General features: G+C 36.6%; 1 protein-coding gene across 1 annotated transcript in view; it reads right to left on the bottom strand.

Moving 5' to 3' along the window:
- RAVER2 (ribonucleoprotein, PTB binding 2) overlaps nucleotides 1-18,759 on the bottom strand; it is a gene marked incomplete at its 5' end in the record, with an annotated part of 112,334 nt that overhangs the window by 33,890 nt on the left and 59,685 nt on the right. Inside the window, 3 exons of the mRNA XM_042783343.1 lie at nucleotides 12,350-12,486; nucleotides 14,022-14,133; nucleotides 17,450-17,718. Of these exons, the coding sequence (XP_042639277.1) occupies nucleotides 12,350-12,486; nucleotides 14,022-14,133; nucleotides 17,450-17,718 (518 nt within the window). The remainder of the gene's footprint in view (nucleotides 1-12,349; nucleotides 12,487-14,021; nucleotides 14,134-17,449; nucleotides 17,719-18,759) is intronic.

Here is an 18,759-nt window from a genome sequence, read left to right as displayed (position 1 = left end):
TGCACTGGCTAAACCTCCAGTAAGAAGCTCTGGTGGCTTTAGTACCTAAGGTATTTGACTGCTAACCAGAAGGTTGGCAGTTCAAACCCACCAGCCACTCTGTGGAAGAAAGACTGGGCAATCTACTTTACCACCTCGGAAACCCAAAGGGGGTCTCTATGAGTTGGAATCAACTTGGTGGCAGTGACTTTGGGTTTTTGGAAACCTCCAGTAAACTGCTGAATAGAAATGGTGAAAGTGTAAATCTTGTCTTGTTCTGACAATCTCTTTAATCAGATCAAGTAGTGCATTTCTATTTAATGTAATCATTATTATGGTTCTAGTTAGGTTTACCACTTAGCTATTTGTTTTCTATTTACCCTAGTTACTTTTTGTTTCTCTCCTGATGTTTGCTGGCTTAATCAAGTATTTTCAGATTTATGTTTTAATTAAAATATTGATAATCCAGCTAATCTTTGACAAAGGGCCAAAATCCATTAAATGGGGAAGAGATTATCTGTTTAACAAACTGTGCTGGCAAAACTGGATGTCCATTTGCAGAAAAATGAAACAAGATCTGTACTTCAACCATGCATAAAAACTAACTCCAGAGGGATCAAAGACTTAAATGTGAAACCTAAAACTATGAAGTTCCTCAAGGAAAAACTAGGGGCAAATTCAGTGGCCCTAATATATGGCAGGGAGCTCTGGTAGCATAGTGCCTAAGGCACTTGACTGCTAATCAGAAGGCTGGCGGTTCAAACCCACCAGCCACTCCTTGGAAGGAAGATCGGGCAATCTACTTCCGTAGTGATACTGCCTCAGAAACCCAAGGAGGGGTCGCTATGAGTCGGGTCCGACTCGACGGCACATAACAACAACAACAACAATATATGGCACAAATAGACTATCAAGCATAACCCAAAATGCACAAACAGCAGAAGAGAAATTAGATGAATGGGACCTTCTAAAAATCAAATTTTTATGTGCTTCCAAAGGCTTCTCCAAAAGAGTCAAAAGAGAAGCTACAGATTGGGAAAAATATTTGGCAACGACATATCTAACAAGGGACTTATCTCCAAACTTTATAGAAAACTAACACCTTAACAACAAAAAGACAAATAATCCAATTAAAAAATGGGCAGAAGACATGAATAGACACTTCACCAAAGAGGATATTCAGGTGACCAACAAACATATGAAGAAATTCTCACAATCCTCAGCCACTAGAGAGATGCAAATCAAAACAACAATGAGGTACCATCTTGCCCCAGCACTAGTAGTTAAAGTTCAACAAGACAGAAAATAAATACTGGCAAGGATGTGGAGAGATTGGGACTCTCATGCACTGCTGGTGGGCTGTAAAATGATACAAGCACTATGAAAAGCAGTATGGTGATTCCTTAAAAAGTTGGAACTAGAGTACCATTTGACATAGGAATTCCATTGTTAGGTATATATGCTAAAGAAGTGAGAGCCATGACAAGAATACACATATGCACACCCATGTTCATCGCAACACTATTTACAATAGCAAAAAGATGGAAACAACCTCGGTGTCCATCAACTGAAAAGTGGTTAAACAAACTATGATACAACAAAGATGAACCCTTTTGTACATACAATACTATGTTGTCAGTGATAGCAAACACTGATATATGGGTGGATAGGTGGGTGGACAGGCTGAACGATTAGGTACATCTGTGCAGAGGGGAGTGTGCCCATGACTATGTACAGGGTTGGCAGATAATGTTTCTACAAGTGTATTTTTTATGTTCTGTAAGAATTTCCAGGTATATAGTAAAGCTGACAAGGACAATGTTGTAGTTACTTCTTGGCCACAGCCAGCTACCCAGAGGGAGTGAATAGTTGGACCTGCGGGCTCGGGACCATGGTTGCAGAGGACATCAAGCTCAGTTGGCATAACACACTAAACAAAAACATTGTTCCACATCCTACTTCGGCAAGTAGCAAGTAGAATCTTAAAAGCTTGCAAGTGGCCATCTAGATACAATGATGGATCTCTCCTCATCCAAAGCAAAGAAGAATGAAAAAAACCAAAGACGTATGCAAACAATTAGTCCAAGCAACTGGTACACCATGTGAGCATTAGCTTATACAACTATGAGACCAGAAGAACTAGATGGTGCCTGGCTACCACTGACAACCACTCAGTGGGGGATCTAAGTAGGAGATCTTGGATAGAGTGGGAGAAAAATGTGGAACAAAACTCAAAATCACTTTAAGAAAAAAAAAAAAAAAACAGGGACCAGGTTTACTGGTCTGATAGAGCCTGAGGAAACCCCTCAGACTATGGCCCCTAGTTGCCCTTCAGATCTGGAATTGAACCCTCTCCTGTGACTTCCAGCCAAACAAAAGACAGGCATATGAGCTGAACATTTACATTAGATAGATACACTCCTTGGAGAGAACAATGATGGGAGAAAAGAAGGGTTGTGCATGCACAGGGGTCAGCTCAGGGGGCAGGAATGCATGAGAGGGAAGGACACAGGGAAGAAGTAACTATGGGAAGGAAGTGGGAGGAAAGCTGTTGCATTATGGGAAACTACAGTCAATGTCATGAAACAAAGTATATGCAAGCTGATGTATGGAAAATGAATTTTCTCTGTAAATTTTTACCCAAATCACAATAAAAATTTTTTAAAAATTGACAATTTACCTATACTTTTTTGTATTGTTTTTTAATCATTGCTATAGGGACTACAATGTGCATTCCATCCCTTATCATGGTGTACTAAGGCATTTTTTTGTTTTACTTCATGTAAAATGTAATTACTCTGCAGCCATAAAAAAGACACTGTCTTTTTTACTACTGTTGTCAAATATATTGCATGTGCATACATTACAAAATCTACAATACAATGTTTTAATTTTTACTATTAAAGAAATTAAGAAAAGAGAAAATACATACCATTTTTATATACAAATAACACACACCACTACATCTGTTTGCCAGTGGCTCCCTCCCTACGGGAGATATTTTTCTAAGCATCCCCATGACTTTTATTTTAAAAAATAATAATAATAACATGTTGCTGTAAGAAAAAATTAGCATAGTATATTTACAAAAACATCTCCTGACAAGACGAAGTGGCTGGCAAACAAATGTAGAAGGCACATGCTATTAGTATCAAAATATTGTAGTCTTTTTATTTACCTACATAATTACCAGTTGGTAAAGTAGAGTGTCAGCAAAAAAGAAGATCCTCAATGAGACAGTTTGACACAGTGGCTGCAACAATGAGCTCAAGCATAGCAACAACTATGAGGATGGTATGAGACTGCACAGCATTTTGTTCTGTTGTATACAGGGGTCACTGAGTCGGCAACAACTCAACGGCACCTAACAACAATTACCAGTTCAATTCATTTTTTTCTCTGTAGATCCAAGTTTCTAACTGGTTTCACCTTTCTTCAACCTGAAGAACATCCTTCAGCATTGGTTGGAGTGTAGGTCTGACTGCAATAACTTCTGTTTTCACTTATCTGAAAATATGTATTGCCTTGATTTTTGAAGGGTATTTTCCCAGGATATAGAAATCTTTAAAGATGTCAGTCTCTTATCTTGTAGCCTTCATTATTTCTGATGAGAAGCTACTGTTGTTACACTTAACAATGGTTTTCAATGGTGATGGGGGAAGAGTAATTGTTGTAAGCTGTGTTCTCTAGAGAAGCAAAACCAGTGAAGCTTATATTTATACACTGAAAGAGACAGAGAGCTTTATATCAAAGAAATGGCTCACACAGCTGTAGAGGTTGGCAGATCCCAAGGCCATGGGTCAAGCATCAAGCTGACTCATGCAGCTTGATGTTCCTGACTCACAGAGCTGCAGGAGTTAAAGAAGCCAAGATCGGCAGGCAATATAGCAGGCTGTTGGCTTCAGAGGATGACAAATCCAAGATCAGCAGGTAAAATGGTATACACTGGTGGTTCATAGACTGTGAAAGCAACAATCTCAAGATTAGCAGGCAATATGGCAGGCCACTGGTTCAAGTCCAGATGATGACAAGCCACATGTAGGATCCCAAGCAAAAAGTCAGATATCATTCCCAGAGCTTTCCCATATACACCAGAAGTAGGCCACACCCCAAGGAAATGCCCTATCAACTGAATGACTGCTCATAGCAGATCTCATCATGAAGGTGATTACATTATATCTGATCTCATCATGAGGGATAACTACATCATAACTGCCAAACTACTTAGAATCATGGCCCAGACAAGTCGATACACAACCTTAACTATCACAGTCATCTAGTGATTAGAGGACAAGGATGTTGCTAAATAACATATAATGAACAAGACAGCCCTCACAACAGAGAATTACCCAGGATAAATGTAAAGAGTTCCGTCTTTATAAGTTGAGAGACCTTATCTTAAGATAATGTATGTAGTTGCTATCTATAGTAAGTTCCCAGGTTAGGAAAATTTGACTTACAGATAACTCGTACTTAACTGTGTTTGAGTTAAATACAATGGTTGTAATAATGAATGGATGCGCTACTTTATGAAGCTCATGAAAACATTGTGCAGTTTCAGAAGTTCAACAGCTCAAGTAAGGATAATGTCATCTGCAATTTTAAGTCAGATCACATTGCTATTAACACTGTGTTGAGTATAAACTTTAGGTTTAGCTTAAACGTTCCTCTAGCAAACCTCTCTCTCCGCAACAGAATCACACCCCCAACTCTTCAGTATCAAGTCCATTCCCTCCAGCAACAGGCCCAACATCTTCAACAGAAACCATCTCTCCACCATCTTCTCCTGCATTATCCAATGTTACCTCATGAATGCACCGTCTAGTGTACAAGACATTGATGAAATGAGACTAAATTTCAACCTTTAATCACGATTTTTTTTTCCCCCCATCTAAACTATTTTAAGAACTCTATTTTTCACAGTAGCACACCTACACCAAATTATTTGGCACCCACACACATACACACAGATTTACTCTTGCTCTTCAGTACAGTACCAAATGTAGTTACTTTCATTGTTGTTGTTGTCGATATGTGCTGTTGAGTCAGCTCTGACTCATATCAATCCTGTGCACAACAGAACAAAACACTGACCAGTTGTGTGCCATCCTAACAATCCTTGCTATACTTGAGCCCATCCTTGTAGCCACTGTGTCAATACATGTTTAGGGTCTTCTCCTTTTTACTGACCCTCCACTTTACCAAGTATGATATCCTTCTCCAGAGAATGGTCCCTTCTGACATGACCAATGTAGGTGAAACGAAGTCTGGCCATTCTCACTTCCAAGGAGCATTCTGGTTGCATTTCTTCCAAAACAGATTTTTTTGTCCTTCTGGCAGTCTAGGGTACTTTCAGTATACTTTGCCACATCACAACTCTTCTTCAGTCTTCCTTATTCATTGTCTAGCTCTCAGGTGCAAGTGAGGTGATTGAAAATACCATGGTTTGGGTTAGGTGCACCATAGTCTTCAAAGTGCTATCTTTGCTCTCTAACACTTTAAAGAGGTCTTTTGCAGCAGATTGCCCAGTGCAATACGATGTATGATTTCTTGACTGCTGCTTGCATGGTGTTGATGGTGGAGCAACAGTCAAACATTTTCAAATGCACTAAAACATCTTAAACATAATAATGCAGTACATAATAATACACTAAAGTTAAAGTTATTGAATGATGGTTTGTGCTAAGTTTCTATGTAAATATTGAGGCTTCTCACTTTGGAACTTCCTCTTTCCAAGGATTTCTCCCCTTGCTTTACAGACTAACAGCCTTGGACTTTGTCCCCTGACTCTACAAGTCACCATGGCTGCAGAGTTCTGCATAGACTAGTGAGTACCACACAAGGCAATCTTCTTCTTTTAAGGGCTGATTCCCCTTCAGTTTCTGTCTGCTTTTGGTCACTCACCAATGCCTTCAAATAGTTATCTTTCTTTAATATTTAGTTCAATGTCAATAATTTCTATCTGTGTTGGAAACCCAAGGAGGGGTCACTATGAGTCAGGTCTGACTTGACAGCACATAACAACAGGTGGGATATAGCAACTTCATCAATATTGTGCCAATTGATTTTTAAATGTGATCCTTTTATTGGAGTAGGATTATTATTTCCATCTATTCTTTGACTCATGCATCTCTCCTAATCCTTATGCATAGCAACCTATACAAACAATTCCTATCTGACAGTAACTACATACATGCTTGAAGAAACTTATCCACGCTATAATGACACACACACACACACAAAAGGACTTTGGAATAAGAGAAATCATTTACTAACTATATGAACTTGGAAAGATTATTTACCTCTCCACATTTATATTTCACAGGGTTCCTAGAAAGAGCAAATGTTTGCATCGTAAAACATACAGCAAGTGTTTTTGTTTTTTAAACTGTTGGTTCCTTTTCCTTAGACTTACTCCTCCATTTCTAAACATGACCAAATTTTTCTAGCTACTTTATTCCATTTCTGTTGTTGTTAGCTGCCATCATTGTGGCTTCTGACTCACAGTGATCCCATGTTGTGATCTATCAGGTTTTCATTGGCTGATTTCAAAAGTAGATTCCCAGGATTTTCTTCCCAGTCTTACTTAGTCAGGAAACTCTTCTGAAACCTGCTCAGAATCAGAGCAATGTACAAGCCTCCACTGACAGATGGGTGGCGGCTGCACTTGAGGTGCACTAGCTCAGAATTGAATCTGGGCCTCTCACATGTAAGGCAAGAATTTTACCACTGAAGTATAACATTTAATTAAGTTTACTTGATAAGGATTAAGGAACACAAGGGAGATAGAACAATTTTGTCCACGACAAAGAAGCATGGACTGCCCCAGGTGACAATGAATGCAAGAGGAATTCACTTCCTCATAGTATCTCTGAGTAACCAAATGTAAAGCCAGGAGGAAGCGTGGCAATGGAAGAGGCATCTTTATCAGAAAATTTCTGCGTATGTAAATGAGGCAGACTCTCTTCTATAGATATGGTCAGTATACAATAAACATTGTAATCAAATAAGTAAAACTACCAACTGGAAAAATGAAATGAAACAAATTTCAAAAGTAAAATATAAGAGATGAAAAGATAAGTACAAAACAATAGATTTTTAGGCTTAAAAATACATTTAACTAAATTTTAAAATATTTATTGTGCTTCCTTCTGTTTATAAAAGTAAATTCCTTATAAAGAAAGAAACAAAAAATTTGGAAGTGAACAGGACTACATAATATAAAAATTTTAAAATTAACAACAAATAATGAAAAATTTACTATGTGCCTAAATGTTATAGGAGCTTTAATGTTTTCATTAGGTTTCCTGGTATAAATATAATTTATTTACTCAGTTTTATGAATTGTTGGAAATTTAGGCTGTGTCCAATTTTCAGAGCTATCAATAATTCATAAATGTCTTCACATATCTGTGATAACTTCATGGACTTCTGTCAACTGTAAATATAATCAGCATACAATCAATGTCCTCATCAAAGTCATTATTAAAATGTTAAATAATAAAGGACTAAAGATGGAGGCTTATGAAATAACATAAGAGAATACCTTCCAGAATTCATTGATTCATAATCACCCTTTAAACATAAGTATGTTGTTGTTATTGTTGTCATTAGGTGCTGTAGAGTCGATTCTGACTCCTAGTGACCCTATGTACATCAGAACGAAACAGCGCCTGCTCCTGTGCCATCCTCACAATCTGCTATGCTTGAGCCCATCATTGCAGCCACTGTGTCAATCTATCTGACGGTCTTCCCCTTTTTCTCTGACCCTCCACTTTACCATGCACAATATCCTTCTCCAGGGATTGGTTCCTTCTGACAAAATGCCCAAGTAGGTGAAACAATGTCTGGCCATTGTCGCCTGTAAGGAGCATTCCAGCTATACTTCTTCCAGGACAGATCTGTTCATTTTTCTGGCAGTGCATGCATGGTATTTTCAGTATTCTTCACCAATACCACAATTCAAAGGCATCAATTCTTCTTTGGTCTTCCTAGTCACTGTCCAGCTTTCACATGTATATGAGGTGACTGAAAATAACATGGCCTGGGTTAGGCACACCTTAGTCTTCAAAGTGAATCTTTCCCCTTCAACATTTTAAAGAGGTCCTTTTCAGCAGATTTGCCCAGTGTAGTACAACATTTGATTTCTTGACTGCTGCGTCCATGGGTGTTGATTGTGGATCTAAGTAGTAAGAAATCATTTACAACTTCATTTTTTTTCTCCATTTATCATAATTCTGCTTATTGGTCTAGTTGTGAGGATTTCTGTTTTCTTTATGTTGAGTTGCAATCCATACTGAAGACTGTAGTCTTTAATTTTTATCAGTAAGTGCTTCAAGTCATCTTCACTTTCAGCAAGCAAGGTTGTGTCCTCTGCCTATCTCAGGTTGTTAATGAGTCTTGCTCCAATCCTGATACTGCATTCTTCTTCAGACAGTCCAGCTTCTAGGATTATTGCACAGCATACAGATTGAATAAATATGGTAAAAGACTACACACACCTTTCCTGATTTTAAACCATGCAGTATTCCCTTGTTCTATTGGAACAACTATCTCTTGGTCTATGTGCAGGCTCCTCACAAGCACAATTTAGTGTTCTGGAATTCCTATTCTTCTCAATTTTATCCATAAATTGTTATGATCCATACAGTCAAATGCCTTTGTATAGTCAATAAAGCACAGGTAAACATTTTTCTAGTTTTCTTTGCTTTCAGCTAAGATCTATCTGACATCAGCAATGATATCCCTCATTCCACGTCCTCTTCTGAATCCAGCTTGCACTTCTGGACGTTCCCTGTTAACATACTGCTGCAACCATTTTTGAATTATCTTGAACAACATTTTACTTGTACTTTATATTAATGATATTGATTGACAACTTCCACATTCTTTTGGATCACCTTTTTTTAGAATGGGCACAAATATGGATCTCTTCTAGTTGATTGGCCAGGATGCTGTCTTCCAAATTACTTGGCATAAATGAGTAAGTACCTCCAGAGCTGCCTCCATTCACTGAAACATCTCAATGAGTATTCCATCAATTCCTGAAACCTTGTTTTTCACCAATTTCTTCAGAGCAGCTTGGATTCCTTCCTTTGATACCATTGGTTCTTGATTACATGCCACTGCCTGAAATGGCTGAACATCAACCAATTCCTTTCGATACAGTAACTCTCTGTGTATTCCTTCCACCTTCTTTTGATGCTTTCTACATTGTTCAGTATTTTGGCCATAGAATCTTTCAATATTGCAATATAAGCTTGAATTTTTAACTTCAGTTCTTGGAGAACTGCCATTGGAGAAAATACCAAACATGTTCTTCCCTTTTGGTAAACATTTCATTATAATACTTTGTTTTCTTGAGCCACCCTTTGAAATCTTCTGTTAAGCTCGTTTATTTCAACATTTCTTCCTTTCACTTTAGCTACTATCCATTCAAGAGCAAGTTTCAGAGTCTCTTCTGATAGCTGTTTTGTCCTTTTCTTCTTTCCTGTCTTTTTAATGACCTTTTGATGTTCTTGACTTCATCCCACACCTCGTCTGATTTGCAGTCATTGATGTTCAGTGTGTTAAATCTGGTCTGCAGATAGTCTCTAAATTCAGCTGGAATATAATAGGTCATAAGCTGGCTCTCAGAGACCTGCTTTAATTTTCTTCAGCTTCAACTTGAACTTGCATATGAGCAATTGATGGTCTGTTCCACAGTCATTCCTGGCTTTGTTTTGACTGATGATACTGAGTTTCTCCATCACCTCTTTCCACAGATTTAGTTGATTTGATTCCTGTGTATTCCATCTAGTGAAGTCCATGTATACAGTCACCATTTATGTTGTTGAAAAAAAACTTATTTTCAATGAATAAGTCATTGTTGTTGTTGTTGTTGTTATGTGCTGTCGAGTTGGACTTGACTCATAGCGACCCCTCCTTGGGTTTCTGAGGCAGTATCACTACGGAAGTAGATTACCCCATCTTCCTTCTGAGGAGTGGCTAATGGGTTTGAACCACCAGCTTTCTGGTTAGCAGTCAAATGCCTTAGGCATTACACCACCAGAGCTCCCTTAGTATTCTAATCACCAGTAATAATCAATACATCTAGATTGCATGTTTGGTCAATTTCAGACTGCAGAAGTTGGTAAAAATCTCCAATTTCTTCATCTTTGGTGTCAGTGGTTTATGCATAAATTTGAATAGTAGTAGTATTAACTGGTCTTCCTTGTAGGTATATGGATATTATCCTATCACTGACAGCACTGTACTTCAGGATAGATCTTGAAGCATTCTTTTTGATGATGCATGTGACACCATTTCTCTTCAATTTGTCATTCCTGGCATAGTAGATCATGTGACTGTCTGATTTAGAATAGCCAAAACCAGTTCATTTCAGCTCACTAATGCCTAGGATAGGAGCTCTGGTGGTATATTGCCTAAGATACTCATTTTGGAAATTACCCAATGAATCTTCAGTTGTTAACCAGAAGGCTGGCAGTTCAAAACCACCAGCCACTCCTCACAAGGAAGATTGGGCAATCTGCTTCCATAGAGATACTGCCTTGGAAACCCAAGGAGGGGTTGCTATGAGTCGATTCTCATAGTTTGGTTTTTTTGAATGCTTTGAATCTTTAAGCATTCCATTTCATTTTTGACAACTTCCAATTTTCCTAGATTCATATTTCATACATTCCAGGTTCCAATTATTAGTGAATGTTTGCAGTTGTTTCTTCCCATTTTAAGTCATGCCCCTTCAGCAAATGAAGGTCCCAAAAGTTTTACTCCATCCATGTAATTAAGGTTGACTCTGCTTAGAGAAGACTCTGCTGAGAAGAAGCTGACTGCTTAGAGAAGCTCTTCCCTAGTTGTATTTTGTGTGCTTTCCAAACTGAGGGTCTCATCTTCCAATGCTATATCAGACAGTGTTTCACTGCTCTTTAAGAAGTTTCCTAGTAATATATCAAACAGTAATTCACTGCTATTTATAAGGTTTTCAGTGCCCATTTTTTTCAGACGTGGATGGTCCCATCCTTCTTCCCAGTCTGTCTTAGCCTGGAAGCTTCACTGAAACCTGTCCACCATGGGTGACCATGCTAGTATATGAAATACTGGTGACACAGCCTCCAGCCTCATAGCAACATGCAAGCCACCACAGTATGACAAACTGACAGACAAGTGTTGGAAATAGAGGCATGTCATCACCTAATTATACCATCTTCCAACACATATTTCTCCACCTTGATTAACAGCCAAATGACCTAACCACTACACCACTAGAGCTCCTTTTTGATTTTTGAGTTTTGTTCGCAAGTATATGATAAGAGACTTTATGTTTTGCTAATATCTAGCTGTACCATATTTATAGCCACTATTTGACTTGTTTTTCTAGTATCCTATCAAAAAAGTATACTCAGGCATGAATTTTTCTGAGTGAATTCACACTTGTCAGGCAGATACAGACCTGCTTCAAGGAAATCAAAGTGAAGGCACTGCTCCAACAGATAGGATAGAGTTGAGAAGAAGCTGACTGCTTTGAGGAGTAAGAAAGAATCAGAATTGTTAATTAAGGCTCTCATGATTACATAATCACATAGTGTGCTAACATATTTACTCTCACCTTAAGTGCTAAAAATAAGCTGAAGAAGAAAGAAGCAAAGCAAAATTGACATGCAAGTAATGACCCATTACATCTTTTGAATATAATAATGTTTAAGTTATTGATTGATTGGTCTGAAAGTAAGCAGAATGCCTATAATTATGCCTTTCTTTCTACATCTATAAGCACTGGTGAAGAACAGTGGCATTCCCTTGGGTTTTGTAGGGCTACACTGGTAGTAACCAGAGGTTAACAGACAGTAATATTTTTATCTTGCAAGCCATAATGCAACTAATGTATTTTTACACAACACACATTCTGTTTTTTAGAAACCTTGCAACTCCTTTGTACATTAGTTTCCTATGGGTGTTATGTATATTATATGCTTGTATGTGTTGTTTCTGTGGGCACGTCATATGTAAAAAATACAGCATTCAAAGCTGCTACTGTAGGGTGAAAGGACCATAGACAATACATAAATGAATGGACATGGTTATGTTCCAAGAAAACTTTATTTATAAAAACTGGGAGGCTGGATTTTATCTGTGAACTGTACTTTGCTGACTGCTGATGTAAGCAATCAGAGGTAAGTATCCAATACATACTATTAAACAATCTCTTGAATATGTCCTAAAATTTCAAAGAGTGAGCAAGAAATATTGTACAGATCAGTGCAATTTTGCTTTCTTATAATATCACAGGAACTAAAACTTCACATTTAGTGAACTCAATATATAGTTGAACCAATTTTCCTATATACATCATCAGAACCTGAGAATCATTTACCTGTGCATAGTCAGCAAAAGGTTGAGAATATGTGATGCACTTTTCCAATGCATGTTGGGATTCATTTCCCTGAGCAATTGCATCCAAAATGTTGCTTGCAATTCCCGTCTTCTGTAGAGTGGTTTTACTTGCAGGGGCTAAAGATGAAATCAATATATTTATTTTATTTAGGTTGCTTTATTATAAATTAAAAACAGTACATAACTCATTAACTTAGTATAGTCTCAAACAGACACAAATTTTAGTTTGCCAATATATATTTATTATCCCCAGGGAGAAAAATATATATACTATGAGATACTGCCTCATTCATTTGAAATAACTGAAGTGGAAATTTGCTCTATGGGTAAATAATTTTTATGAAAACATTAAAAGATATCTAGTCTCTAAAACAAGGTATAAAAAAGCCAAACGAAATTCACTGCTGTGGAGTCAGATCCAACTCATAGCGACCCCTCCTTAGTTTCCGAGGCAGTATCACTATGAAGTAGATTGCCCAACCTTCCTTCCAAGGAGTGGCTGGTGGGTTTGAACCACCAGCTTTCTGGTTAGCAGTCAAATGCCTTTAAGCACTATGCCACCACAAAATGTAAATTAACCATTCTTGTTAATGCAATAGTTGCCATCATCAATTCTTAGATCAGGTCACTATATAGTAAGAACACCTTACATTAAAAGTACATTTTAAATGTCTGCTTTTTTAAAAAATTGCAAATTAATGTTTATGTGTAAGAAGATTCCTAAACACAGAGAATGTATATGAAAATGAAATTAACACTTCTCTCTTTTCATTCAATCCTATTCTCCTTCACAGTTTAGAATTCATTTTTCTAGATTTATATTATGCATTTACATAGTCATATATGTATGTATAAGAATATATAGCTTTACATAAATATAAATGAAGTCATCATATGCATACATTTGCTTTTTAGACTCGGCAATACACTTTGGAGACCATTTTATATTAGTACACGTACATACTCCTCAGTTTTTAAGAAGTTGCACAGTATTCCATTGATAATGAACTATTTATTTATTTAACTATCCCCCTATTGGTGAATGTTAAGGCACTTTCCAGTTTTTCACTATTGACAACCAATGTTGCAGTGAATATCATTGTGCCTAACGCACGCCATATTTTTGATCTTCTCTTAAGACTACATTTGAATCAAAGTTAACTGATTGAAGGTCTGAGAGAGTCTTCCTAAAAAACTAAATGAGAATTCTGCTTTTATTGAAACTCCTATTTTTGGAGTATTTCTGGTTGTTTTCTGAGATCTGTCTATGTCTCAGGGAATAAAAAAAATACTCTGTATGTATTAGATTACTTAGAGGTTTAACCCCTAGTTTAGAAATGCAACTCTATGTGAATTACAGTGTTACCAAATACTTTCTTTGCCCCAATTATTTTCAATCCTAATCCTATGATGATAAATTTATCATATTCTTAATTTAAAAAAACTATATAATTTTTTCAAATAAAAGTGTATACTTTTAAGTGTCTTAATTTTAATTATTCCATTAATTTAGAGATTGGGTAACATAATTTTGACCTTAATTTGGTCAGTAGGCATTATTTGCTTCCTTTCTGTTAAAGATTAAAGTAAAACTCATTTTGGAAATTACCCAATAAATCTTCAAAATATTAATACTGGGGGCTCTTACTTACATGATAAGCACACACTGGGCAGGACACTTGCCAGGTTCAAGTATGGATTTTTACTGAGTCGAATTTCTTTTGGTGGTTCTCCTAACAGTGAAGTCTGATTTTTAGAGGCAGCCTATATATCAAGAACAAAAAGACAGGGTGCTTAATAAGAGGCACAAGGAATAGAGAAACAGCTGTTGTGTGTTGTTAGGTGCCGTCGGGTCAGTTCAAACTCCCAGCAACGCTATGTATAATAGAACAAAACACTGCCCAGTCCTGTGCCATCCTCATAATCATCACCATGCTTGAGCCCATCATCATAGCCACTGGGTCAATCCATCTCGTTGAGGGTCTTCCTCTTTTTTGCTGATCCTCTACTTTACCAAGCATGATATCCTTCTCCAGGGACTGGTCCCACCTGACAACATGACCAAAGTACGAGGGTCAAAGTCTGGCCATTCTCGCATCTAGGAAGCATTATGGCTATACTTCTTCCAAGAAACATTTGTTCATTCTTCTAGAAGCCCACTGTAAATTCAGTATTCTTTGCCAACATCATAATCCAAATGCATCAATTCTTTTGCAGTCTTCCTTATTTTGTCCAGCTGTCACATGCATATGAAGCTACTGAAAATACCACAGCTTGAATCAAGTGCACATTAGTTTTCAAAATGTCATCTTTGCTCTTTAACACTTTAAAGAGGTCTTTTGCAGCACATTTGGCCTAATGCAGTACATTGTCTGATTTCTTGAAGGAGCTCTGATGGTATCTTTCTCCTCCAGAGCAAATGGTGGGTGAACCCCCAACATTTTAGTTAGCAGCCGAGTACTTAACCACAGCGCCACCAGGGCTCCTTCTATCATAACCATAGAACTTTAGAATGGACACAATCAAAGGGCACATTGTCCAACTTTCTCATTTCTCATTTATAAGAGACAATGCCCTCAAGAAAATACAATGGGTAAGTGAGCCAAGGAAAGGAAGCCACTAGAGAGGTCTCAGATCTTGCTTCTAAAGTACTAAAAGTGCCAAGAAAATCAGGTTATATCCAGATCATAGATTCTCAAGTCTGGATAGGCATCAGAATCACATATAAAGTTCAAAACAAACAAACAAAAAAACAGCTGCCAAGATTTCTCAGCCCTAACTTTCTGAATCAAAATCTCAGGGGTATGGGACAAGAGTCCAGGCCTTTCCCTCTCTCTGTTTTTTTCAAAACTCCACAGGTGATTCTGACAAAAAGGCGGAGTCAAGAATCACTGGTCAGCACAGAATTTAAGATGCAGGTCTAAAAACCTAATGAGTTAAAACAGTTGTTATTGAGCAAAGTCTAAACTTCTGCAACTGGAAAACTTAATCCCTGACAGGTGCTGTCCTCGGGAGTTGCTTAGCTTTTTTCAGATATGACATTCACATCTTTGTAAGACAGTTACACTTTCTTTTTGTTTGAAAACTTATATGACCTAAATATGCCCTACTGTATGTTCTACTTACTGGTCTACTCTGCCCACTGGAGAAACAAAAAGTACCCTATGATTACCCATGAACATCCAGCTTGTCCTCCATCTTCCATCTCCATGTATCTAAATCTTCCATTTCTTCTTCACAGAACTTGTTTTCCAGGCCCTGCCCCATTCTGTTTGTCTGTCTCTTGATAGATGCTCATTTATCCATTATGTGAATCCTCTCAAATCAAGTTTTTATAAAGACATTGATGTTTTTAATGAATTAAATAGTCTTTGCAAAAACATGCAGTGTATTCATTATGTACTCTACTTGTTTGTTGTTGTTGTTAGTTCCATAAAGTCAGCTCTGACTCGCCCATGTACAACTGAACAAGATGCTACCTGATCCTGGTCATGTTCATGACCATTGGTGTGCTTCAATACGTTGTGCATTTTGAGTGTCTTTCAACCTAGAGGGTTCATCTTGCAGCACTATATTAGATAATACTCTGTGGTCATCCATAGGGTTTTCATTGGCTAATATTCACAATTAGATCACCAGGCTTTTCTTCCTAGTCTTGGTCTGGAAGCTCTTTTGAAACCTTTCCACCCTAGGAGAGCCTTCTGGTATTTGAAATACTAGTGGTACAGTTTGCAGCATCACAGCAACATGCAAGCCACCATAGGACAAACAGACAGACAGGTGGTGGGCTGCTTGTTTAATTTTCTTCAATAACCTAAGCTACTGACACTGAAGATAAATTTTAAAAATTCATCCCATAATAGCTTTCTCCAGGTGTGATTGCAGGGCATTCCATCCATACCTCTGGCTATGACTATGTGATACCAAAAACTCTCACGAATTCAGTATCAATTTGGCATTTGAAAAGTACAATCAACTACTTAAATTTTTCTTTACACACTTAAACCAAACTCACTGCTGTGGAGTTGGATCGGACTCATAGCGACCCCTCCTTGGGTTTCTGAGGCAGTATCACTACAGAAGTAGATTGCCCCATCTTCCTTCCAAGGAGTGGCTGGTAGGTTTGAACCGCCAGCCTTCTGGTTAGTTTTATATCACTTATAAACCAAAGGATGTTTCAGGAACCAAATAAAATGAAAATTAAAATGCCTTATTCTACCTACTAATGATAACATTTTACAAATAAATGAACCAATTGAAGGATTTGTTACAAACTTCCACAATTAAAACAGAGATCACATTCTTTTGAACAGACCAATTTAATAACTGACTTTGATATTTTTCAGGTGAAATAAAATTGTTTCTGCCTTTAAATATTACAATAATATCTTAATTAGCCATATAATATACATTTAAAATAGAGAAAAATCAATGTATTTTTAAAAACAACATTATTTATTTCCTTAGAAAGCCTTATAAATAATATCACTAAATAATTGGATAAGTATTAATGATACTGCTAAGCTTTTCCAACTATAAAATTTTAAAATTAAATTAGTTTATGAGTCAAAATTAACTTTAAAATATCAAATAGTTTTGAAAATCATGCACATCTTAAACTTTTCAGATCAACAAATATAATAATAAAGAATTCATATTCAAATTAGTTTACATATGACACTCATTTTACACAATTAAGACAAAGTGGCAAGTAATTAAACAGAGTCTTAACAGTCAGCAGGCATAATTTATCAAAAGATGAATTTCTTTTTTTTTTGTTTGTTTGATTGTTTATAATACATGGTTGTTTCTTTTTTTAAGAATGCAATCCTCTACTTTGAAAAGTAAATGTAAAACTATAAAAAGCCATCACATCATTGACATAGCAATCTCTCCTTTGTAATCCATATTTATGTAATTTAAGTGCATTTATTAACTTCCTCTGAAATTTAAAAGTAGTTAAGATTGCTTTAAGAGACTTCATAAATTTGCCACTTGTAAAATAAGCTAAAAGAATGGGATACTCTTGCATTAGAATAATTTCCTTCAAAATATAGTTAAAAACACAGTGTTTTCTTACCCCTGAACTTATTTCAGTGCCTTTTGGTTGACTTTGCTGCTGCTTATGGTGTCCTGTCAGCAAGCCTCCCACAGTAAGATTTGGAAAGCTCTGAAGATAAGCCTGCGACCCTGAGAAAGTTCCTTCTGCCATTCCCACCGTGGCTGGCTGTTTCTCCTGAGAATTACTCTGCCCCGGCCCCGCCTGTCCAACAAGGAGCTGATTTGGAAAGAATGGCAATATACCCATTCCAGCTGTTACAGTTGTTTGAGTTGGAATCAGATTAGATGCTGTAGTGAACCACAAATAGAAAAAGCTTTTAGTCGAGACTTATTTACAATAGTTCTTTTGATTTTGTTAAGTTATGGATTAAATATCAAGAAATCTATTTTGTATCTATTAGTGAACAGTTATACTCAAATGGTAAGCTTAAATACTGTAAACTAGGAGGTTCCCTTATGAAAACATCAGAGCCTATAGAAGCAATGATGCTTTTCTTATTTTCAACAATTTCCAGGGTTATTTCAATGATATGGCATTTAAAAAAAAAATCTAACTTTTAATTGTATATTCAGAAGTTGAAAGTAAAGTCTGTTTATTTTTTAGCATTTAAATTACAATTATGGTTTTTCATGCCCAATTGTTGTGATATGCCTGTTGCCTACTTTAAGGGCATAACTAAACAAGCCTTCAGTTTAAAAAATCCTCTGGCACTGAAGAATTAATAAGGTTTGAATGAATCCAACAATAGATTTCATTAGCCAGTATACACCAGCTCATGGGAGCTGACTATACACATCTCTTTCCCAACTCTTGAGTTCAGTATGATCACAATGATTGTTGAGCTCAAAAAAATCAGCCCAAGTCAGACTATTTACACACAGAAAACCACAAATGCTACCATCAAAACTTTTTTTTAAAAAAAAAATAACCCTAGGGAGCTAGTTTTCAATACTTAGCAGCACACCACTGGTTAAATAATTAATATTTCTGAATAGATAAGCACCAAATTTAAAAGATGAAAGTTATATATCTTTTTTAAAACAGAGAATGATAAATTCTGGAAGAAATGAAATTTTTAATAGGAAAATTTTGAACCACTCTATTTTTTAAAAGTTATAAGTCACAGTTAGATGAAAATAGCTAGTTTTGATAACTACTTTAAGTCAATCTTGTATCTTACATCTCCTTGAATGAAACACTTTTTAGTTCTAACTATTTAGAGATGAATATTTCAGTTCTCCCGTCCTTAGCAATATATTTTATATACAAATATATATATATATATATATATTTATTTATAAAATTTTGTCTGAGATTCTTTTTAAAAA

Source organism: Orycteropus afer, unplaced genomic scaffold (assembly GCF_000298275.1).
Source record: "Orycteropus afer afer isolate SDZICR_OR568_19922 unplaced genomic scaffold, OryAfe1.0 scaffold00016, whole genome shotgun sequence".
Lineage (NCBI taxonomy): Eukaryota > Metazoa > Chordata > Mammalia > Tubulidentata > Orycteropodidae > Orycteropus > Orycteropus afer.
The sequence above is the reverse complement of the archived record's forward strand: the minus strand, read 5'-3'. Positions and strand labels throughout refer to the sequence as shown.